This window comes from Oratosquilla oratoria, chromosome 41 (assembly GCF_046742065.1).
Source record: "Oratosquilla oratoria isolate Oo_2021 chromosome 41, ASM4674206v1, whole genome shotgun sequence".
Classification (NCBI taxonomy): domain Eukaryota; kingdom Metazoa; phylum Arthropoda; class Malacostraca; order Stomatopoda; family Squillidae; genus Oratosquilla; species Oratosquilla oratoria.
The window spans coordinates 14,640,508-14,666,597 of record NC_134817.1 but is presented as its reverse complement, the minus strand read 5'-3'; the positions used below and the strand labels follow the sequence as shown (position 1 = coordinate 14,666,597).

Sequence of the window (26,090 nt, the reverse complement as noted above, 5' to 3'; positions counted from 1 at the left end):
TGCATATTTTTACACAATTGTTTCTTAGTTTGATGTATGTTTGGCATTTGCTCCTTTCCCCCCCCCCCCATTTTTTCCAGGCTTTGTCTCTTTTATCCTTAGCTTCACTACATTTTTTGTTGTACCACTTCTTTATGTATGCTCTTTCTTGCTTTTGTTGTGGTACATATTTGATCACCTCATAAATTTCTTTTAGTATATTCAGTTTCTCTTCCTTGTTTTTTCATTTAGGAATTTTTTTGAAAGGATTTTTTTAAGTTTCTCAAAATTTGTTTTGTTGTACATTGGCCTTCCTATTCTGTTTCTCAATTCTTCTTAGGTCTTTTTGCTCTTTTAGTTCGAATTCTATTAGTACATGGTCACTCCTTCCTATTGGTGCTTTGTAATCTATTCTGTCTACAATTTGAGGTTCAGACGTAAGTATTAAATCCAGTCTCGAAGGTTCCTCATTGTTTCTATATCTGGTATTTTCCTTTATCCACTGAGTCATTGTGTATTCAATGGTCATATCGAGTAGCATGCTGCCCCATATGTCCTCTCCACCCCTCACTGTCATTTCTTCCCAACATATTTCTTTTGAGTTAAAATCACCCATAATTACTGTATTTCATCTTTCAGTATATCAGTCAGTTCATGCTTAGTGTCTTCTAACAATTTGGAATGATCGTGTTCTGTCCAGGACTGTGTTTTAGGGGCCACATACACTACTACAAATTTTCTACTTATATGGTGTTTTCTACTTTTATCATAACTGACTCTACATTGTTTTTTCCTTCTGTTAACCTTGTCACATTTAAGTCTTTCTTGGTCAGAAATAGTACTCCCTTGTTTTTCCTTTCTATTCTTCATTCAGCAATTGTATAGACCTTGTCCCACAGTGTTAGGTGGTAGATTACCTTTTAGTTTAGTTTCTACTATTCCCATTATATCCAGTTTTTCTGATGCCAGGTAATCATTTAGTTCATTCAGTCCTGAGATCATTCCATCTATGTTTGTACCCTGTCTGGGGTATTGCCTGCTTGTTATTGTGACAAAGTAGCATGCAGTTGATACTTTAGGGTCTATATAGGGCACCCCTACGGACAAGAGACGCACATCATTTTGTCTATGATAGAGGAAAACTCTGTTCATAGAGAAATTATGACACTTTTATACTACGACTGTCCCTCCGTTATGCTGTCCCCCAACCCCTTGCTGTTGTCCTGTACCATTTCTCTGAGTATTCATTTTCTGTGGTGGGGATAAAGAATACTGCCACCAAGTATTTCCACTTGGATCGTAAGAGGTGAGAAGAAAGGGACAGGGATTGGGACTAGGCATCCTTCTCCTTGTAGCCCCACAGGGGACATTCCTAAAAGAAAGAGCAAAGGCATAAGGGGGTCTGGGAGTTTTCGGACCAGCACCCTAAGGTTTGGGTCTTTTAATGTGCATGGATGTAGTACAGATTAGAGTAAAAGGGAGGATATAGGTAGTATGTTTGTGAGAAGAAAGATGGATGTGTTGGCTTTGAGTGAAACTAAGTTGAAAGGGAAGGGTGAGAGTAAGTTTGGGAATGCAAGTGGGTGGTTATCAGGAGTGAAGAGAGGGCAAGGGAGGTAAAGGTGTAGTAGAGTGGAAGGAGGTTTCCTCAAGGATAATGTGGATGAAGGTACATACATATACCAAGGCTTTTTCCCCCTTACAAGGGAGGTAGCCAAAAAGGGAAAGGCATAAAATAATTTCCATCCATTCCATCCCTGAATACACTCCACACCCCTCCACCCTCCTGGATGACGGGTCATCCCTGCACTTTGTCCACTGCCCTGGGTCAGAAGCAGTGTCGCAAGACACAGCACATCCACAGCAAGGCCGCTTCATTAAATCGGCGACCCCCCATTACATAAGGAGAGGACGGGAAGAAATCCCTTTGGGCTGCGTCAACTTTTGCTCACACATACTACCCCACCCCCTGCCCATTCCACCTCATGCAATCACATCATCATCCATATACAACCATTCTCCATTCACCCCAGTCTTCTGTCCTCTCCCGTCCTTCCTCAACAGATATTCTCCTCTTCCTCAAAGCCCCCTTCACCCCATCCATCCATCTCATCCTAGGATGTCCCCTCATGTTCACTCCCTCCACATCTGCCTTCCATACCTCTTTTACTAGTCTTTCTTCACTCATTCTTTCCATGTGTCCAAACCATCCTAATATTCTTTCATCAACCCTATCTCCCAGCTCCTTTTCCACCCGTTCTCCTCCTCACCTCATTTCTCACTCTATCTAGCCTAGTAACCCCCATCATACTTCTCAGACACCTCATCTCAAACACATTCAAACTCCTTCTCTCTTCTTCTCTTATGTTCCATGTTTCTGCTCCATACAGTGCTGTTGGCACAATCACTCCTTCATACAGTCTCCTCTTAGCATCCATTCCCAAATGTCTATTCCTCATTACAATCTTTAATCCACCAAGGCATTTCCTCGCTTCTCTCAATCTACATTCTACCTACACCTTCACTCCACCTTTTCCTGCCACATTTGCACCCAAGTATCTAAAACTATCCACTTCCTCCAGTCGCTCTCCCTTAATGCTCACTTCCAGTCTACTGCCACTTTCACCCCTTGTACATCTCATCACCTTTGTGGATGATGCAAAATTGTTGAAAAAAGTGAACTCTGAAGTCGCTACAGAATAATCTCAACAAAGTATGGGAATGGAATTCAATATTAAGAAGTGTAGTACAGGTAATTCTCGTTATATGCGGGGGTTCCGTTCCGCGGACCCCCCGCATATAACGAATTCGCATATATCGAACTATTGAACCTATGGGAAAAAGGGGGATACGTTCTCAACTCGGATTGTTTTTTTTTTTTTATAGAACAGAGTGAGTGAGCAAAGCGAGCATGATATTCTGCAACATTAACACTCTCTGACATGTAAGTATTAACCTCGGGAAAAGACGCTACCGTAAACATCACTTATTTCGCCAAGCGTATTTTCTTCAGCTGTTTGAAAAATCAGTCTGTTTACAATTCACATTTCAGACTGCTTGCTATGCTTAAACTGACTGTTGATGTGCTCTGGAGATACACAGGCAGGCTTACTGCTTAGAGTTTATCCAGTGCGGAGAATAAACGATAATTCTTGCAGAGAGTGAAAATTGACGAAATTAATTGGGGCAGTAATAAGTATCAAAAATTAATTTGTTTGTGAAAAATAATTAATTTGTGTATCAAAAAAGCTTAATTACCTGCAGAAAGACAATGGTTTGGCCTATGAAACAGGAAGGATGCCTAAGACGATGCCGTCTGTACAGCTGCCGGTGTTGTTGTGATAACGCCGCAGTGATGCCAGCTCTACCTAGCTGATGCAGCCAGTGTTACCACACGGCTTTATGCGCACCAACTTCAAATATATAATAGGTATTTTGAACAAAATAATCGGCCGTGACTATTTTTTTTTTTTTTTAGGTCAAATCGCATATCTTCAAATATATCCCCGCACATATCGAAAAGTGGTGCAAATTCTTGAATCGCATATACGCGAATTCGCATATATCGAAGTCGCATATATCGAGAACTACCTGTATAATGGAATTTGGAAGAAGCAAAAAAAGAATAGTGGGATCATATAAATTGGGAGAGGAAGAAATAAAAAAAGTAGAAAATGAGAAGGACCTGGGAGTCATTATTATGAATAATATGTCCCCTGAGAAACATATAAACAAGATTTTTGGAGAAACTTGTAATTTAATAAGAACAATCAAAGTGACATTTACATACCTGGATGAAGAAATGATGAAGAAAATACTAGTCACTTTGATAAGACCAAGATTGGAGTATATAGCGATGACGTGGTCACCAAATACAAAAAAATGTATAACAAATCTTGAAAGAATACAAAGAGCAATTACGAAACTGGCACCAACACTCTAAGAACTATCATATGAAGAGAGACTAGCAAAACTTGAACTACAGACATTAGAGCAAAGAAGAGAGAGAGGAGACTTGATAACTATTTATAGAATCATGAAAGGCATAGAAACTATTGATAGAGAGGATCTAATAAAATGGGATAGCAGAGATACAAGAGGACACAGAATGAAAATCAAGAAGGACAGTTATAGAAGAGACCCGAAAAAGAACAGCTTTCCCCATAGGGTGATAGATGTTTGGAACAAGTTATATGAGAAAGTGGTGTGTGCAAAAACAATACACGAATTTAAAAGCAGTCTAGACAAAACGAGATATGAAGATGGGACACCACGAGCATAGCTCACCTTCCCGTATAATACAATTAGGTAAATACTCACTTGGAAAGGGACCTTGGAGTAATAATCAGCAAAGACAAGACACCAGATAAACATATAAACAAAATAGTCAGAGAAACCTTCAACCTATTAAGATCAATGAAAGTGGCATTTGATTACTTGGATGAAGAAATTATTTAAAAAAATATTGGTTACATTGATTAGACCAAAACTGGAATACACAGTGACACTATGGACACCCAGTACTAAAAAGATTATAAGGAAACTAGAAAGAATACAGAGAGCAACGACAAAGTTGGCACCAGCTCTTTCCAAATTAACATACAAAGAAAGATTATCGAAATTGGAACTACCAACACTGGAACAGAGAAGAGAAAGAGGTGATCTACTGACTATATTTAGAATCATGAAAGGAATGGAAATCCTTGATAGGAATGATTTACAAAAAAATGACAATGGAAAAACAAGAGGTCATGAAAAGAAACTCAAAAAGGATAACCATAGATGAGATCGGAAAAAGAATAGCTTCCCACACAGATTGCTGGATATCTGGAATAACTTAAAGAAATAGTGTGTGCAAATCCTATTCAAGATTTTAAGAAAAAACTTAATGCTGAAAGATACAAAGATGGGTCACCATGAGCATAGCTCCCTTCCCGTGTAATACATACATACATGTACCAAGGCTTTTCCCCCTTACAAGGGAGGTAGCCAAAAAGGGAAAGGCATAAAAACACTCCCACCCATTTCATCCCTAAATACATTCCACACCCCTCCCACCCTCCCTCTCATCTGAGCACCTCCTGGATGACGGGTCATCCCTGCACCTTGCCCACCGCCCTGGGTCAGAAGCAGTGTCGCAAGACACAGCACATCCACAGCAAGGCCGCTTCATTTAACCGTGTAATACAATTAGGTAAATACAAACACACACACACACATGGAAAGGGACCTAGGAGTAATAATCAGCAGACATGACACCGGATAAACATATAAACAAAATAGTCAGAGAAACCTTCAACCTATTAAGGTCAATGAAAGTGGCATTTGATTACTTGGATGAAGAAATTATTAAAAAAAATATTAGTTACATTGATTAGACCTAGACCAAAACTGGAATACACAGCGACATTATGGACACCCAGTACTACATACATATACCAAGGGCTTTTTCCCCCTACATGGGGGGGGGGTAGCCAAAAAGAAAAAGGCATAGAAACCATTTCCACCCATTCCATTTCCTATATATTCCACTCCCCTCCACCCTCCTCCCTCCCTCTTATCTTGGCACCTCCTGGATGACGGGTCATCCCTGCATCCTGTCCACTGCCCTGGGTCAGAAGCAGTGTGGCAAGACACAGCACATCCACAGCAAGGCCGCTTCATAAATTCGGCGACCCCCCCCTCTCCGTCCCCACATGCAGAAAAGGAGAAGACGGGGAGAAATCCCTTCGGGCTGCATCAAATTTTTTTCTCATACATACTTCTTCACCCCCCCATCCCCCACCCACTCCCCCTCATGCATCACAGCATCATCTATACACAACCCCTCTCCTCTCCCTCAAACAGACAACAAGCAAACGCGCTCGTACGTCATTTTGCACACAGACAAGCCATCTCACTTCTCACCCTGACGACCGACGCACCATTCGACGTAAGAAAGACTTCCCCACAGACTCAGACTATACACCCTTCATAGACAGTCAGACAAAACTCATAATACATAATCTCAAGCACTCATCTGCCTGTGGCCCTGATAACATAAGCAACATCCACCTAAAACACATTGGACCACAAGGTATACACGCACTCACAAACATTGCAAACTACAGCTATTCACACAACACTATACCTGACACCTGGAAGCATGGTAAAATAATCATCATTCCAAAACCGAACAAAGACCCAACAATCCCAACATCGCACCGCCCAATCACACTTCTCTGCACCCCCTCTAAATTCATTGAATGCCTAATACTTAAACTTGTCACACCACATATTCCCCTTGCTGACTCACAACACGGTTTTAGGCCACTACACTCCACAAACACTCTTCTGATAAACCTCACAAAGAATTTTAGATGGCATCAATTCAGATAGGCCCCACCACAGAACACTTCTCATAACATTAGACATTAGTAAAGCTTTTGATGCTATCCACCGCCACAACCTAACAAATAAAATATATAACACAGACATGCACAATAACACCAAAAGATGGCTGGCCAATTATCTGGCAGGTAGGAATGCTTACGTGTCATATAATGGCCAATCATTGCACATCAGAAACATTAAGAATGGAGTACCACAGGGCTCAGTTCTATCCCCCACACCATTTAATCTATACATGCATGACTTACCCACACCAGACACCTCAGAAATACAAATCTCTTCCTACGCAGACGACATAACAATCACATGCACACATCGTAACACAGACAAAGCTGCAGAAATAATCCAGCCATACCTTGATACACTCAACACATGGTTCATCACAAACAGACTCAAAATAACTCCAACCAAATCTACAGCAACACTTCTCACCAACTGGACACTCTAATACCACACACAAACACACCGAAAATTCTTGGTGTAACATACGATACATCCATGTCTTTCAAACAACACATCACAAACATAAAAAACAAATGCACACCTAGACTTAACGCACTTAAGTCAATCACTGGAACAACATTTGGACAAAACAAAGAAACTAATATAACAATATACAAACAATGCATACGCTCAGTGTTGAATTATGCGAGTCCTGCATGGGCTCCAAATCTCAGTGAGACACACCACAACACCCTTCAAATCATACAAAACAAAGCCCTGAAAACAATTACAGGCTGCACAAATACAACACCAACAGACCATTTACACCATGAAACAAAAGTCCTCAAAGTCAAGGATCACCTCGACATGAGAGGCACACAAACACTTGCTGCAGCCACCACAAACACATCACACCCGCTACACTACATAGCAGAACACCCACACACACCAAGAAACATTAAAACAACACCCAAAGACCTTTATTACGCACAAAAACTCTCTTCTCTTCCTCCACAACCACCAAATACCAGCCTCCGGAAACATATTCATAATCATATCACACACCGCTCCATTAACACACTGAAAGACAACACACTGCTGCATGCCAGACCCCCTGATATCCACCCTTCTGAATCCTCTCTCCCACGAAAGGACAGAGTCCACTTGGCCAGACTGCGGTGTGGCCACCACCCAGCACTTCAAGCTACCAGAAGAGGCTGGATGACCGCATTGTGAACAGCTGCCCAGGATGTAACACTTCACCCCATACCATACAACACATAATGGAAGACTGCATTATACACAATCATGCACGCAAACAACACAACATACACTCTATAAAGGATTTGTGGGAAAACCCAGTTTCGGCAGTAGCATTCCTTGGGGAGACAGGACTGCTCGGACAGACAGTCTAGGGAACGACAACAACAACAACAACAACAACAACCCCTCTCCATTCACCCCTATCTTCTGTCCTCTCCCGTCCTTTCTCCACAGACATTCCTCTCTTTTGTAATGCCCCCTTTCACCCCATCCATCCATCTCATCCTAGGACGCCCCCTCATATTCACTCCTTCCACCTCTGCCTTCCACACTTCTTTTACTAATCTTTCTTCACTCATTCTTTCCATGTGTCCAAACCATCCTAATACCCTTTCATCAACCCTATCTCCCAGTTCCCTTTCCACCCCTGTTCTCATCCTCACCTCCTCATTTCTCACTCTATCTAGCCTAGTAACCCCTATCATACTTCTCAGATATTTCATCTCAAAAACATTCATCCTCCTTCTCTCTTCCTCTCTCATGTTCCATGTTTCTGCCCTGTACAATGCTGTTGGCACAATCACTCCTTCATATAACCTCCTCTTAGCATCCATTCCCAGATGTCTATTTCTCATTACACTTTTCAATCCACCAAGGAAACTAGAAAGAATACAGAGAGCAATGAAAAAGTTGGCACCAGCTCTTTCCAAATTAACATACGAACAAAGATTATTGAAATTGGAACTACCAACATTGGAACAGAGAAGAGAAAGAGGTGATCTATTGACCATATTTAGAATCATGAAAGGAATAGAAATCCTTGATAGGAATGATTTACTTAAAATGACAATGGAAAAACAAGAGGTCATGAAAAGAAACTCAAAAAGGATAACTATAGAAGAGATTGGAAAAAGAATAGCTTCCCACAAAGAGTGCTGGATATCTGAAATAACTTATAAATAGTGTATGCAAATACTATTCAAGATTTTAAGAAAAAACTTCATGCTGAAAGATACAAGACAGGTCACCATGAGCATAGATCCCTTCCCGTGTAATACAACTAGGTAAATACACACCATAATGACCTAAAGTAATTTTTTCCAGGGAATAACACATTCTCTCAAGAAGTGTCTGTGAACTTGTTGATCTACCTATTGCAAGGGCTTTTTTTTCCCCTTATAAGGGAGGTAGCTAAGTCAAAAGGCATGCACCCACTCCCACCCATTTCCCCGATTTAAAAATAAATCAAGTACATACCCTCCTGTAGGCTGTGCTGCAGGTGTGGTGGTGGTGGTCGTGCCTGAAGTACTAGTGGAAGATGTTGTGGCTGGAGTAGTTGATTCTGAATCTGGCTTGGCTGCACCTGCTGAGGCTGGTTCTGAAGTTGCTCCTTCATCCTAAGGATACATAATGAAGAATTGATCAATATGGGGACATCCCTTGCAACTAAATATAATTCCTTTACTGTTTATAAAAATAAATCAAGTCATGGATGCCATTGAAGAAACAGGGTTAACTAATGAGGTTAGCACTATAGAGCAAAATTACCTTAGCTAAGTAGCATCTATATTATAGAATACCAACTTTGCATATAATCAAGCATACATGAGAAAGGAGAGAGAGTGACGAGGTGGGCAGAAGAAAGAGGAAGATAGAGGAGGGGGGGGAGAGAGGGTAAGGGGAAAGGAGAAAGAGGAAAGAGGAAAGGGGAAATAGGAAAGGGAAAAGAGGAAAGGGAAAAGAGGAAAGGGAAAAGAGGAAAGGGAAAAGAGGAAAGGGAAAAGAGGAAAGGGGAAAGAGGGAAAGGTGAAAGAGGGAAAGGTGAAAGAGGGAAAGGTGAAAGAGGGAAAGGGGAGGGAGGGAGGAAGAGGGAAGGAGAGGAAGAGGGAAGGAGAGGGGAGAGGGAAGAAGAGGGGAGAGGGAAGGAGAGAGGAGAGGCAAGGAGAGGGGAGAGAGAAGGAGAGGAGAGGGAAGGAGAGGAGAGGGAAGGAGAGGAGAGGGATGGAGGGGAGAGGGATGGAGGGGAGAGGGACGGAGGGGAGAGGGACGGAGGGGAGAGGGACGGAGGGGAGAGGGACGGAGGGGAGAGGGACGGAGGGGAGAGGGACGGAGGGGAGAGGGACGGAGGGGAGAGGGACGGAGGGGAGAGGGACGGAGGGGAGAGGGACGGAGGGGAGAGGGACGGAGGGGAGAGGGACGGAGGGGAGAGGGACGGAGGGGAGAGGGACGGAGGGGAGAGGGACGGAGGGGAGAGGGACGGAGGGGAGAGGGACGGAGGGGAGAGGGAAGAAGAGGAGAGGGGAAGAAGAGGAGAGGGGAAGAAGAGGAGAGGGAAAGAGGGGAGAGGGAAAGAGGGGAGGGTGAAAGTGGGAGGGGGAGAGGGGAGGGGGAGAGGGGAGGGTGAAAGTGGGAGGGGGAGAGGGGAGGGTGAAAGTGGGAGGGGGAGAGGGGAGGGTGAAAGTGGGAGGGGGAGAGGGGAGGGTGAAAGTGGGAGGGGGAGAGGGGAGGGTGAAAGTGGGAGGGGGAGGGGGGAGGAGGAGAGAGATAGAGAGGGAGGAGGAGAGAAGAAAGAGGAGGAGGAGGAGGAGAGAGAGGAGAGGGAGGGGGGAGGTGGGGAATGAGATGGGAGGGTGAGGAGAAAGAAGGGAGGGTGAGGAGAAAGAAGGGAGGGTGAGGAGAAAGAAGGGAGGGTGAGGAGAAAGAAGGGAGGGTGAGGAGAAAGAAGGGAGGGTGAGGAGAAAGAAGGGAGGGTGAGGAGAAAGAAGGGAGGGTGAGGAGAAAGAAGGGAGGGTGAGGAGAAAGAAGGGAGGGTGAGGAGAAAGAAGGGAGGGTGAGGAGAAAGAAGGGAGGGTGAGGAGAAAGAAGGGAGGGTGAGGAGAAAGAAGGGAGGGTGTGGAGAAAGAAGGGAGGGTGAGGAGAGTGAAGGGAGTGTGGGGAGAGAGAAGGGAGGGTGGGGAGAGAGAAGGGAGGGTGGGGAGAGTGAAGGGAGTGTGGGGAGAAAGGAAAGAAAAAGGAGGAAGGAGAAATGAGAGGCAAGAGGAAAAAAAGAAAAAGAAAAAAAAAAAAAGGCAGGGGAGAGAAGTCAGGAGAAAGATGGCAAAAATGAAAAAAGGAGAAAGAGGGGGAGAAAGGGGAAAGACAAAAATGAGAAAGAGGGGGAGAAAGGGGAAAGACAAAAATGAGGAAAGAGGAAAGTACAGAATGAAAAAGAGTAAATAGGAGGAATAAAGACTAAGAAATGGAAGAAAATGGAGAGAGAAAAGAGAGAGAGGGAGCATAAAAAAAGGCAACATACTTTCGATTCTGGTGCAGAAGCCCCTTCCGCCCCTGTGGAAGACTCGCTAGCTGCTCCTGCGGTTTCTGTAGGGTCCGAGGGTCCAGGCGGAGGTGCTGGTGATTTGGGCTTTGTCACCATGATAACCAAAAATTTTTTCTCATCAATACTATAGGAATCGATGGTTGTGTCATCTTGTAGAATTTTACCTGAATGAGAGGAATGCAATTAATTACTAAGCACATTAAATGTTCAGGATTCATCTACCCCAATACATTTTTTCTCATGGATTGGTTGGTTGGTTTATGAGTTTTAGGCTCAAAAGCCAAGCACTGGAGCATCAAGGGCTATTCAGCGCTATGAAAGCTAAAAGTTTAGAGATAAAAAAAAAAAAAAAAAAAAAAAAAAAAAAAATAATAATAATAATAATAATAATAATAATAAAATTGAAAAATACAGTGAGTTATAATAGATGATAAAACTTGATAAGCTTTAAAAATCTGACCACACGGGCTACTTCACAATTATCATCAAGCAAGTCCGTCATGGACTTACCTGTGATTGAACATGCTCGTCGCTCATGTTGAAAACACATGCACTCCGTTAAAAAGTGCTGTACAGTAATGTGAGCCTGACATGTACGACAGAATGGTACCTGCCGCTCGTTGTCACCTGTCATTAAAAAACTGTGCATCAGATGTGTACGTCCGATTCGCAATCTGGTCAAGATGATGCTGTTCCTTCTATTTGGGCAACTGGATGATTCCCATTTCTTTATAAAGGGACAGATCTTTTTTAGCTTCAAGTTATCAGTTAAGGTGCTCCATCTATGCTGCCACTTATTTTGTATATGAGTATGTATAATCTCCTTAAGGTCGCCATGGGGTATATGGATGGCAGTAGTCGGCTGTAGATCAGCTACTGCCGACTTTGAAGCTTTATCTGCCGTTTCATTCCCCATGACACCGGTGTGACCAGGTACCCAACAAAAGTTCACCTTGGTATGTTTTCGTGAGTGCAGGAGGACCAGCCAATCTTGCACATCTTGCACCAGTGAGTGAGTGGGCAAAAGTTGCCGAAGAGAAGCTAAAACACTGTTGGAATCAGTATAATGAAACTTTGCTCATTTGAGCAACTGTAGTAGATCTCTTTCACTGCCAGGAGTATTGCATAAGCTTCTGCAGTGAAATTTGAGCAAAGAGAGGGTAATTTACGTTTAATAATTTTCCCATTAAAAACTTCAGCAGAGCCTACACCTTGCTTAGACTTAGAGCCATCAGTATAGACAGAGATAGAAGTATTGTGTTTAGATTGATTGATTGATTTATGGAATTTTTGGCACGAAGGCCAAGCGACGGAGCCGGTAGGCCATTCAGCGCATATTTATCTTTTAGATAAAAATTCAAGTAAAACAGTTAAAACAATAAACATTCACGAACACACATCAACAACATACACTCACAAGCATTCATATACACAATTTTAAATTTCATAAAATAAATTTGTCTTTTAAAAACTTTAAAACATTCTTCACACGAGCTTCCTCCCCTAAAATTTCTTTAAAAGATAAATCTGTTAAAAAATTTGCCCTGCGCTTATTAGAGAATGCAGGGCACTGAATTAAAATGTGTCTTATTGTCAAAACTACTTGGCAAGTGGGACATTGGGGGGCCAGCCTTTCTGCTCCACTTGCCATTAAAAATTTATGAGTAATGTAGGAATGGCCAATTCTCAGTCTTGTCAAGACAATGCTTGACCTTCTGTCCAAAGGAGGACACTTCCAAGGGTTCACTAAGGGGTGAATCTCTTTTAATTTATAACTACCGTCCAGCCTTGTCCATTGCTCTTGCCACTTCTCCATTGTATAACAATGGATCACTTGTTTCAAGTCCGTATGTGGGACTTTTCGGTCTGTTATATGGCTGAGCCTAGTGGCGGCTTTGGCTGCAGCATCGGCCTTTTCATTTCCAGTGACACCCACATGGGACGGCACCCAGCAAAAGTTTACTTTTATCTTCTTTCTGTTGTTGATGAGAATCAACCATTCCTGTATTTCTTGGACTAAAAAATGATGAGGCAACAAATTATTTACAGAGGATAGAATGCTCATGGAATCCGTAAAAACAACAACGTTCCTACCACACGGAACAGAATTAAAAACAAATTTGAGGGTGTTGCTGACTGCCAGCAGTTCAGCAGTAAAAACAGAGCTAAAATCAGGCAACTTTCTCTTTAAAACTGTGCTATCAGATACAACAGCACAACCAACACCATCTTGGGATTGTGATCCATCTGTATAAATAAAAATTGCATCAGCATGTACTGATAAATGTTCTAAAAATTCACTTTTTAGCTCTACAGCAGTTCTATTTTTCTTCTTTTTAAGAGGACATATTTCAGTGGGGCATCAGTTCCAAGGAAGGAATTTGGGAGGCGTGATCTCAGCAATTGTGTTAGGAACAAGTCCTACTTTCTTTGTCCCAACTTCACATCTCACTTCTAAAGGTTTCGGCAGAGTACTTTTCCTTGGAGCTCTGTCTACCGGCTGCTTTACAAATATGAACTTTGGATTCTGTTTGGATGTCAAGACACGAGATATATATCTAAGGCTTAATTCCTCCCTGCGAATATACATAACAGGGGAGGAATTCCTGCGTCCACATACAAGCTATCCACTGGAGATGTTCTATAGGCTCCCGAACAGATCCGTAAAGCCATATTGTGGACTATATCAAGCTTCTTCAGTGAACTTTTACATGCCGATCCATAAATTTGACATCCGTAATCCATTTTGCTAAGGCACAATGTTTGGTAAAGCCTTATTAAAGTTACACGATCTGCTCCCCAGTTGAAACGAGACACTACCTTTAGTATATCAAGTCGCTGTTTAATAGTGTATACAACCTCGTTTATGTGATTTGTGAATGTCAACCTTTTATCCAAAACCAGACCCAAGTATTTTACTTCATCTTCATACGGTAATATGACACCCTCTAAGAATAGTGTTGGTATTTCTTCCTTGTGTCTTAGTCTGGAAAACCTTATGGCCCGTTTCTAATGTTGTCGATTTGCTGCACACAATAGCGAAGTCATCAGCATAAGCCAATCCATGAACTCCTGTGGGAACTTGCTCTAATAAACTATTAATGGCTATGCTGAAGAGTGTAGGACTCAGAACACTTCCTTGGGGAATCCCTTCCTCTTGGAGATATGCACAAGAGAAAGAAGAGCCCACTCGGACTTTTAGATAACGGTCAGACAAGAAGTCCTTTAATCAATTGAACATATTACCCCCGATATCCGACTCTGCAACTTGCTTCAGAATGCCTCCCCGCCAGGTAGTATCGTAGGCATTTTTCAAGTCAAAAAACACAACAATGCTAGAGTTCTCAATTGCGAAGGCATTCTGGATCTCACAAGTGATAAAAAGTAAGGGGTCCAGAGTGCACTTATTTCTTCTAAATCCAAACTGTCTGTTAGATAGCAGATTTTTAGATTCCAAAAACCAAAGTAAACGTGTATTAACCATTCTTTCATAGATCTTACAAATGCAGCTAGTGAGAGCAATAGGTCTGTAACTTTGTGAGTCATGAGAGTCTTTTCCTGCCTTTAAGATTCCTATGATGATTGAAGTCTTCCAAGATTTAGGAGAAGATCCAAAAGACCAAAAACCGTTCAGCACATTTAAAAGGAATTTCTTCGACGATATGGATAAGTGACCAACCATGGAATAAAGAATGTCATCCTCTCCAGGAGAGGTTGGGGAGGATAAAGATAAAGCATGATCCATTTCTTCCAAGGTGAAGAGAAGATTATATGCATCCGAGTTCGTATTGGTAGGAGGAATAATCATGGTCTTGGCTCTAATTATTCTGAAATCATCTGAATAATGTAGTGGGCTTGAAATATCAGCATAATGTCTTCCAAAAGCCTCTGCTACTTCTCTTGTATCTGATATAAAAGAGTCATTTATCTTCAGAATGGGTAAAGGAGATGGAGTAAACTTTCCTTGTAATTTTCGAATCCTATTCCATACTAAGGTAGGGGAAGAGTCATATTTCAATTCGCTAATATACTTAATGAAAGATTCCCTCCTTGCTTTCTTGAAGATTTTCTTCTGCTTTGCTTGAGCTCTTCTGCACGTTATCTTATTGACTAAATAAGGGTATCTCCGATATCTCTTATAGCAAGATCTTGTAATCTTTCTGCTTAAAGCACATTCATCGCTCCACCAGGGGACTACGGGCGTTGAGGTTTACCAGCTGTCCTAGGAATGGAAGAGAAAGCACCAGAAAGTATCATGTCTACCAGGTAGTCATATGCATCAGTTACTACCAAAATTGCTAATCTTATAATTAATCTCTGTGGATCTCCTAAATAATTCCCAATTAGCCTCTCCTGTCTTCCATTTAGGTAAGCAACAGGAGGGAGTGTTCTTTAAATATTTGATATGGATAGGCCAGTGGTCGCTACCATGTAAATACTCATCTATTGACCAACTGTAGTCTAATCTTAAGGCTGATGAACAAATAGTTAGGTCTATAGCAGAACTTGAGTTGTGAAAGACATCAAACCTAGTTTTGGAACAGTCATTCATCAAAATGACATCGTTATTATCAATAAATTCTTCAATTATATTGCCCCAGGGGTCACACTTTGCTTCACCCCATAGAGGATGCTTGGCGTTAAAGTCACCCATTAGAATAAAAGGCTCGGGGAGCTGGTCAACCAAAGATTGTAGGTCATTTAACTCAAACTGACGGGGGTGGTTATATATGTCTACGAGTCGATCTTCCAGTTCAGGTTCCAAATACAAAGAACATAAAGTGATCCATTTAGTGGTAAAGATTTGTACTGCACAAGCCTGCAACACCAAATGTATGTGGACACTTCTGTGGTTTAGAGATTTCTTAACAATGATACCAGTACCTCCATGGGCACGGCCCCCAATCATGGGAGGAGATCTGTAAAATTTATAATTAAGTCCAACATTAGGGGATAAATTGCCAAGCATAGTTTCTTGCAGACAAAAAACAGACACATCATGTTCTTTCAAGAGAATCCCAACCTGCTCTCGATGACATTATACTGTTTTCTTTTTCTTTTTTGGGTCTACTGGTCTGGTAAGAGAAGTCTGGGAGAGAGGGTTTACAAGGTGGGTTCTTTTCTAATTTCTTTGCTTTCGCAGGTGGCATCCTCCTCTCTGACAATGGTCCGACCGACGATGTAGAGTCTGGGTTATTAGTTTCTTTCTTAGATTGCTATCACGATTTGGGGAAGAAGATGGAGATGAGGGTGGACTGTGGAGTCTTTTACTGCGCACAGCTTCAGACTCCATAGCTTTGATTCTGTGCACCTCAACTTTGTCTCTTGCACATCTGTGGGAAGGATGGCCAAAACCATAGCAGTTAAAGCACTGAAGGGATGGGGCTTAAACTGATTCACATAAACAATCTCTTTTTCTATCTCTACATAATGAGGTAGATCTTCACCAGAAAAACTTGGAATAATCATAGAAGAAAGAGGGATTTTAGCAACCTTCCAAACATTAGTTGGGCACATTTCTAAAATTTCTTCTTCATCAAAGTCATACAGATCTCTATTAAAAATTACCCCTTTGGCATAACTAAAGGTATAGTGGGGTTTGACTTCCTTAATGTCGGATTTCTGTTTCAAGTTAAGCACCATGGCAGCTTGTTCATAAGATTTTACATGAATTAGGAAGGAATTTCTTCCAAATCGTGATACCTGGGAGTTATTCAAATTACCAGAGCCAAGGTGACTCTTCAAGAATCTTCTAAACTCGAACAAGTTAGCACGTTCTTTTGCAAGAGTGACAATAAGCCACTTAGCTGGATTGGGAGGCCTCTGCACACTTTCCTTCCTTTCCTCTACTGGCTTTTCTGGATAAAAGATATCCAGGTTAGGTGGCGCTCTAGCAACAAGTTGGGACGAAGATTCATTCTCATTGCAATTATTATAATCCAAACAGGCAGCAGCTGCATCCTGATTAGAAAGAAATGAGATCTTTAATTTGCCCAAATTTACGGAACTTTTCATACAAGTCTGTATAACTCTTATCAAGAGAGACATATTTTAAATGTACGATTCTATGACTATTAGGGGCAGTACAGACACTCCTCAACTTATGTTTTAGTTACGTTCCGAACGGCCGAATGTAAGTTGAAAATGAACGTAAGTTGTTACTGTACTATACATTGGTAGATTCTATTACCGTATCTTATAAAACACCCCTAAATCATTAATTAAACACATAACATTGTAAAATAATAACATTAATTTCAAATAGATTAAATTCAAGCAACATAAATTGAGATGGTGGAGGAGGAGGAAAGGCATTTTCAGTTTGTCGTCTGCGCAATGTAAACAATGGATGCAGCGTCGTGCGCAAGTATCGTTTGAACTACGGAGAGCACGGTAAACTAAAAAATTCACTCAAAATTTTTTTTTTTTACAATTTTTTTTTTACCGTCAGTTCAAACGTAAAATCGAAAAAACGTAAAACGAATGAACGTAAGTAGAGGAGCGTCTGTATTTGATTGATTGATTTTACCGAAGTCTTTTTTCAAGCCGGAGTCCTCAACTAGGGGTTTTTATTTTTGCTGAGTCAATAGCATCAACATTAGGATTGGCAATATTAGGAGAGGGATCGGGGGGTTTAGGAGGAGGAGGATCAGGTAGTGGTGGGGGTTTAGAATAGTCAGTTTGAACAGACGCCATGATCGTGTATATCTATGAGGCCACACCATATATTAAGAAAGAATGGGAAATGCATAGGAGATACTGCAGTTGTCTGATGCCGCAAGCAATAAAAAGTCTCTGCAGAGTTGGGAGGTTCCAGAAACGACTATTTACACATGCAGGGTCTCGGAGGTGAGTTGGAGACTTTGTCAACCCAGGGTTTGTCCTCTTTTGTTTTGTCCTATTTAGGATGGGGCCGGCGTAGTCACTCTGCCTGTGTACTGGATAGGGAGAAAGGAAGTCGGTAGCCTAGTACCTGCCTCGCAAACATGCATTCCCCAGGTGGTGAGCTTTCGGCCCTCGCAGGGAGTAGTGACCTCACGGTATACATTCCCACTTGACTGGGTTCAGACATGTAGCTTGGGAGGCACCAAGATACCAGAACCTTTCCTAACAAGTATTAGAGAAAGATGGTGAAAAAGGAGAGTAGGGTAGCAAATATGAAGAATAGGGATAGGGGAGTTCACAAAGCAAAAGGGTGAAGGACCCCCTATCTATTCACTACCCCCCCCTCCCAAAAAAAAAAAAAAATTCTTTTGGCTCAGTTTTCGTCTGGTAGCTCAGGGCTGCCCTCTCCAGTATGGTTGCACCTGGCTGGCACAGCTCAGCCCGTCCTTACTGCACGGAAGCCCCCCACTACATCAAAGTACTGGGCCTCGGGGGGGAATCCAGAGAATAGTCCAGTTCATAATCAAGATCAGGCTGGGGTTGTCAATTTATATCTGTCTGTTTGGCACAATTTTATTCTGGAAGTTCAGGATTGACCTCTCCACCATGGTTGGACCTGGCTGGCACAGCTCGTTTTTCCTCGCAACACGCAAGGAATGGGGCTTGGGGGGGGGGGCATACTAAGGTAGGGGGAGAATCATAATTCAACTCGCTAATAAATTTAATTAAGAATTTCCTCCTTGTTTTCTTGAAGATTTTCTTCTGCTTTGCTCGAGCTCTTCTGTATGTTATCCTATTGACTAAACAAGGATATCTCAAATATCTCTTAAAGCAAGTTCTTGTAATCTTTCTGCTTAAAGCACATTCATCGTTCCACCAGGGGACTACTGGGCGTCGAGGTTTACCAGCTGCCCTAGGAATGGTTGAAAAAGCACCAGAAAGTATGATGCCTACCAGATAATCATATCCATCAGTTACTAGAAAAATCACAAGTCTTATAATCAATCTCTGTGGATCTCCTAAATAATTCCCAATTAACCTCGACTGTCTTCCATTTAGGTAAGCAAGAATTGAATTGAATTTATGAAGTTTGTGGCTATTTGCCACGCACCGGAGCCAAAGGCCATTCAGCGCATATATGTTAACCAGTTATCTATACAATAAAATACTAATATACAATCTATTTTAGTTATAAAATCATAAAAGTTATTCTATATATTTAAAATATGTAGATGCTATTTTTCACATTCATAACAAGTAAGGTTTACTTCTCTACTCATCTACAACAAACAGAAGTATATCCTAATCATTCACAACAAACATAAATTATATAATTAAATATCATAAAATAAATTCGTCTCTTTTAAAAATTTGCAAACCTTTCCTACAGGGGCATCCATTCCTAAAATACTTGTTAGCGGTTTATTGGCTCAACTGAATTTTTTTCTTTGATCAGTATAGAGAGGACATTCAGTAAGTATATGCCTCACTGTGATGTCAATATTACAATTGGAGCACTGGGGGACCTGTCTCTCTGCTCCACTAGTTAGGAGGTACTTGTGGGTTAGGTATGTGTGCCCTATACGTAGGCGTGTTAAAACTATGCTGGACCTTCTGTCCATCCCTGTATAGGTCCAGGGGCTGACAGAAGGTCTGATTGACTTTAGTTTAAAATTATTGTTCGTGTTGGACCATTGGTCCTGCCACCTGATCCTACAGTATGATCTAAAAAATTTTTTTTAGGTCTTCGCAGGGAACCTTTTTAGAGCGGGAACCCGGGGTGGAAGCTGCCTGTTTGGCAGCTGTATCAGCTTGCTCATTTTCACGAATTCCCATGTGTGAAGGAACCCAGCAGAACTTTATGTCAACTTGTTTTCAAGAGTGCAGGAGGACCAGCCAATTCTGCACCTCTTGGATAAGTTGATTAGAGGGTATCAATCCTTGTAGCGCTGTCAATGCACTTTGGGCATCACAATAAATAATATATGAATCCTCATTTCTGCTTGTGTTAAAAATAAATTTTAGACAGCTATAGATAGCATAAATTTCTGCATAAAAAATTGAGAATTGATTGGGAAGGCTCTTTATAATTATTTTCTCTCCAAGGATGATAGCACATCCAGTTCCAGTAGCCGTTTTTGACCCATCAGTGTATACAGAAATCGAGTTGTTGTGTTCAGAAATATGGGCTAAGAAGTTACTTTTCAGTTGAGCACTTTAAGTTGTTCTTTTTGCTTTCTTTCATTTGGCAAATGTTTATAGGTGGCCTACACCATGGAGGGTATTTTGCAAAAGTAATTTCCATAACTAGAGGAGGAATAAGGCCTACCTCTCTTGTACTATTGTTTAATCTCACTTCAAGGGGCTTAGGCAAAGTAGGTTTAGTGGGTGCTCTGTCGATAGGTTGTTTTATATACTTGTAGTTAGCGCTCGACATATATCTGAGACCCTGTTCTTCCCTTCGAATGGAAAGAGGGGGAAAACCAGAGTCCACATAAAGACTTTCAACAGGAGAAGTCTTAAAAGCCCCAGTGCAAATACGCAGCGTCATGTTGTGTACTACATCCAGTTTTTTCAATAGTGTCTTACATGCTGAGGCATAAACCTGAGAGCCATAATCAATCTTACTTAGGCATATGGCTTGATATAATCTTAATAGTGCAGTACGGTCAGCTCCAAAATTCATGCCACTAACAACTTTAAGAATGTTACATCGTTGTTTGACATTAACTGCTGTCTCATTTACATGGTTAGCAAAAGTTAATTTTTTGTCAAAAACAATTCCTAAATATTTAACTTCGTCTCCATATATTATAATTGAGTCTTCTAAAAATAATGTTGGGATTACTTCCCTTTTTTGTGTTCTACAAAAGCGTATAGCTTTAGTTTTTTCGGTAGAGAATTTAAATCCTTTATTATTTGCCCATTTAGTAGCAGCATTAATTGCATTCTGAATTTTGATACAGGCTTCAACTGCAGTAGATTTACTACATATAAAAACAATATCATCTGCGAATGCTTGGCCAATTACTCCGACAGGGAGTTGTTCAAGTAATCCATTAATGGCAACACTAAAGAAGGTTGTGCTAAGGACACTTCCTTGTGGAATACCTTCTTCCTGTAGATATTCTGATGATAGGGTAGAGCCTATTCGCACTTTTAAGTATCGATTTGATAAAAAATCTTTGGCAAAGTTAAACATATTGCCACCGATATTCCAATCTGCTGGCTGTTTTAAAATACCGGCTCTCCAGGTAGAGTCAAAAGCTTTTTCCAAATCGAAGAACACTGCAATGGTCTGATTTCGGATTGCAAAAGCATTTTGTATCTCACGTGTGAGATATAATAGGGGATCCAAAGTACTTCTGTTTTTGTGGAAGCCATATTGCCTCTCTGATAATAAATTCTTTGATTCTAGGAGCCACACCAAACGAATATTCACCATTCGTTCATAGATCTTAAAAATACAGTTGGTAAGAGCTGTAGGCCTGTAACTTTTGGGATCACTAGGGTTTTTTCCAGGTTTCAAAAATGGAACTATAACAGTTTTTCCACAACTTATAAGAGGTTCCTGAACACCAAAATTCATTAAAAACATCAATAAAGAATTTTTTAGACTCCCGAGGTAGATGGGAAATCATTGCATATGTGATATCATCTTCTCCAGGTGCTGTTGGTGAAGATAAAGATAAGGCATGTTCAAATTCGATGATGTTACATGGAGTGTTATATGCCTCAGCATTAGTGCAAGCAGGCGGAGTAACTACTGTTGTGTTCCTTATACTGTGGAATTCAGGGGAGTAGTGACTGGCACTTGAGATATTTGAGTAGTGCTGTGCAAATGCCTCTGCCACTTCTCTTGTATCTGATATAACAACCAAGTTGATTTTTAGAAAGGGCAGGGGGGAGGGGGAAAATTTCCCTGATAGTTTGCGTATTCTGTCCCAAACTAAAATAAGTGGGGAATACTTTAATTCTGATATGTATCTTATGAACGTCTCTCTCCTTGCTTTTGAAAATTTGCTTTTGTTTAGCAAGGTTTCTCTTGTTATCAACCTGTTTATCAGGATTGGATGTCTTCGATAACGTTTGTAACAGGCTCTAGTAATATTTCTGCTCAAGGCACAATTACTATTCCACCAAGGTATCAGTGGACGTTGAGGTTTCCCTGTTGTTTTGGGAACTGATAGCATAGCTCCTCCAGTTATTATACTAGTTAGATATTCGTATGCAGCTGAAGGACTAGGGAAATCATTAGCTTTACGAGTGACTTTGGTGGATCTTTCATAGTGTTGCCAATTTGCTTCCTTTGTCTTCCATTTGGGCAAACATGGGGAGGGTATATTTTGGACATACTTAAGATGTATGGGAAAGTGGTCACTTCCATAGGGATTATCATCCACTGACCACTGATAATCTAATCTTAAAGATGATGAGCATATTGTAAGATCAATTGCAGAATTGGAGTTGTGGACTACATCAAACCTTGTGGGGGAACCATCGTTCATTAAAACTATATCATTATAGTCTAGTAGTTCTTCAATTAAAAGTCCACGATGGTCACATCTATTTTCTCCCCATAATGTATGCTTTGCATTAAAATCCCCCATTAAAATGAAAGGTTGAGGTAGTTGGTTTAAAAGTGATTGTAAATCGTTAACTTCTAATTGCCTTGGATTACCATCTCTGTCCACTAATCGAGATTCTAAGTCAGGTTCTAGATATAGGGAGCACAAAGTGATCCATTTATTAATGAAGATTTGTGTTGCATAAGCTTGTAGTATCGTGTTTAATTGTACAGCTTTTTGTGGTAATGACTTGGTCAAAATAATACTTGTGCCACCATGAGCACGTTCATCTACAGGTGGTGGGGATTTGTAGAATGTAAAGTTGTGTCCACAGTTGGGTATAACATTGCCCAGTTTAGTTTCTTGTAGATAAATGGCGGCTAAATTATGTTCTTTAAAAAGAACCCGGATCTGTTGTTGTTGTTGTTGTTGTCGTTCCCAAGACTGTCTGTCCGAGCAGTCCCGTCTCCCCAAGGAAGGCCACAGCCGAAACTGGGTTTTCCCACAAATCCTTTATAGAGTGTATGTTGTGTTGTTTGCGTGCATGATTGTGTATAATGCAATCTTCCATTATGTGTTGTATGGTATGGGGTGAAGTGTTACATCCTGGGCAGCTGTTCACAACATGGTCGTCCAGCCTCTTCTGGTAGCTTAGAAGTGCTGGGTGGTGACCGCATCGCAGTCTGGCCAAGTGGACTCTGTCCTTTCGTGGGAGAGAGGATTCAGAAGGGTGGATATCAGGGGGTCTGGCATGCAGCAGTGTGTTGTCTTTCAGTGTGTTAATGGAGCGGTGAGTGATATGATTATGAATATGTTTCCGGAGGCTGGTATTTGGTGGTTGTGGAGGAAGAGAAGAGAGTATCTGTGCGTAATAAAGGTCTTTGGGTGTAGTTTTAATGTTTCTTGGTGTGTGTGGGTGTTCTGCTATGTAGTGTAGCGGGTGTGATGTGTTTGTGGTGGCTGCAGCAAGTGTTTGTGTGCCTCTCATGTCGAGGTGGTCCTTGACTTTGAGGACTTTTGTTTCATGGTGTAAATGGTCTGTAGGTGATGTATTTGTGCAGCCTGTAATTGTTTTTAGGGCTTTGTTTTGTATGATTTGAAGGGTGTTGTGGTGTGTCTCACTGAGATTAGGAGCCCATGCAGGACTCGCATAATTCATCACTGAGCGTATGCATTGTTTGTATATTGTTATATTAGTTTCTTTGTTTTGTCCAAATGTTGTTCCTGTGATTGACTTAAGTGCGTTAAGTCTAGGTGTGCATTTGTTTTTTATGTTTGTGAGGTGTTGTTTGAAAGACATGGATGTATCGTATGTTACACCAAGAATTTTCGGTGTGTTTGTGTGTGGTATTAGAGTGTTGTTGATGTAGAGATGAGGTATGTATTTGTGTTCTTTTGTCCAGTTGGTGAGAAGTGTTGCTGTAGATTTGGTTGGAGCTATTTTGAGTCTGTTTGTGATGAACCATGTGTTGAGTGTGTCAAGGTAAGGCTGGATTATTTCTGCAGCTTTGTCTGTGTTACGATGTGTGCATGTGATTGTTATGTCGTCTGCGTAGGAAGAGATTTGTATTTCTGAGGTGTCTGGCGTGGGTAAGTCATGCATGTATAGATTAAATAATGTGGGGGATAGAACTGAGCCCTGTGGTACTCCGTTCTTAATGTTTCTGATGTGCGATGATTGGCCATTATATGACACATGAGCATTCCTACCTGCCAGATAATTGGCCAGCCATCTTTTGGTGTTATTGTGCATGTCTGTGTTATATATTTTATTTGTTAGGTTGTGGCGGGGGATAGCATCAAAAGCTTTACTAATGTCCAATGTTACAAGAAGTGTTCTGTGGTGGGGCCTATCTGAATTGATGCCATCAAAAATTCTTTGTGTGAGGTTTGTCAGAAGAGTGTTTGTGGAGTGTAGTGGCCTAAAGCCGTGTTGTGAGTCAGCAAGGGGAATATATGGTGTGACAAGTTTAAGTATTAGGCGTTCAATGACTTTAGAGGGGGTGCAGAGAAGTGTGATTGGGCGGTGCGATGTTGGGATTGTTGGGTCTTTGTTCGGTTTTGGAATGGTGATTATTTTACCATGCTTCCAGATGTCGGGTATAGTGTTGTGTGAATAGCTGTAGTTTGCAATGTTTGTGAGTGCGTGTATACCTTGTGGTCCAATGTGTTTTAGGTGGATGTTGCTTATGTTATCAGGGCCACAGGCAGATGAGTGCTTGAGATTATGCATTATGAGTTTTGTCTGACTGATCTGTTCTCTATTTAAATGGAAACCTCGCATGTTCCATTGACATAGGGCCATTATTTGTTATTGGATGGTTTTTTTTATTTGGTATTCCAGGTTTGTTTTGGGAAGATTCGGTTTATGTTTTGTAGAGGAATATGACAGGTTCTCGAGAGTTCTGCTATTTCCTTTCTTTGGTGTCCTACCATGATGTGAAGATTTAGTTGATGGTGAGGGAGTATGGGGTCTCTTTTGTCTTTGAGGCTCCATCTCCACATCTTGCACCTGAGCTGTACGAGTTGCTTTGATCAAGGTGTCATTCTGGGAGTTATCCAGATCAGGTGGTAAAGCTGTCTGAGAGGTCTTTCGTGAGGCCTGAGAAGTTCCCTGGAGAGGGGTTTTGGTCAAGGGGTTATTCTGGGAATTACCCAGATCAGGTGGCAAAGCTGCCTGGGAGGCCTTTAGTGAGGCCTGATAAGTTCCCTGGAGAGGGGTTTTGATCAAGGGGTCATTCTGGGAATTACCCAGATCAGGCGGTAAAGCTGCCTGGGAGGTCTTTAGTAAGGCCTGAGAAGTCCCCTGAAGAAGGGTTTTGATCAAGGTGTCATTCTGGGAATTACCCAGATCAGGCAGTATAGCTGCCTGAGAGGCCTTTGGAGTCCCCTGGAGAGGGGACGAAGGAGCTTTCCGAGATGAAGTCTGAGAAGTTGAATGCACTTCAAGCTCAGAGGGGGAAGGCTGAAGTTTTGGATTGGGATTGGATTTTATAGATTGATTCTTAATTTAATTTCCATTTTTTTTCCTGGACAATGCTTAGATGTTCTGCTTGAGCTTTCTCTATAGCTGCTTTTTCCTTTTTAAATGACTCGCATTCTTTATATCTAGCACTATGATTTCCCTTACAATTTATACATAATGTAGGATTAGAACAATCATCTTCATGTTTTTGTAATGAACAGGTTGCACATAGCTGATCTTTTGTGCATACCTTTGATGAGTGACCATAGCCAAAACACTTGAAGCATTGTAGTGGTCTATGCTTAAAAGTTCTGACATGAAATCTTTCTCTGTCTATGTATATATATTCTGGAATTTGATCATTTTTAAATGTAAAAATAATCATTTTTGACTTAGGTACCTTGAAAAATTTCCAAATTTTATCACACATTTCAAGTAGTTCCTCATCAGACAGGTCATATAAATCTTGACTGAAAACTACTCCCTTGGCATAACTAAAATTATAGTGTGGTTTGACCTCTTTTATTATATCTGTTTTTAAGTTTAGAAATCATGTGCCCTTGTCTGTAAGACCTTGTAGAAACCAAAAATCTGTTCTTTCCGAACCTGGTAATATCAGAGTTGTTAATTGTTCCTACCATTGATCTCAAATGTTTTTTTAAACAATTAGCCACCTGGCAGATAGAGGTGTCCTCTCAGCACTTCTTTCTGTTGTTTCCTCATTAACTCTATCTGGATAAAATAAGTCCACATTAAAATTGTGGGGAACTTTTTGAAT

The 26,090-nt window shown here is 41.2% G+C and overlaps 1 protein-coding gene across 3 annotated transcripts in view; it reads right to left on the bottom strand.

Annotated features, from left to right (window-relative positions):
- LOC143020998 (UV excision repair protein RAD23 homolog A-like) overlaps positions 1-26,090 on the bottom strand; it is a 126,229-nt gene that overhangs the window by 78,083 nt on the left and 22,056 nt on the right. For all 3 annotated transcript variants that reach the window (XR_012965964.1, XM_076178090.1, XM_076178091.1), the window contains exons 3-4: positions 10,871-11,058; positions 8,833-8,972 (exon numbers count right to left, since the gene is read on the bottom strand). Coding sequence is in view for 2 of the 3 variants with exons in the window: in XM_076178090.1 (XP_076034205.1) it covers positions 8,833-8,972; positions 10,871-11,058 (328 nt within the window). In the remaining variant the exon portion in view is untranslated. The remainder of the gene's footprint in view (positions 1-8,832; positions 8,973-10,870; positions 11,059-26,090) is intronic.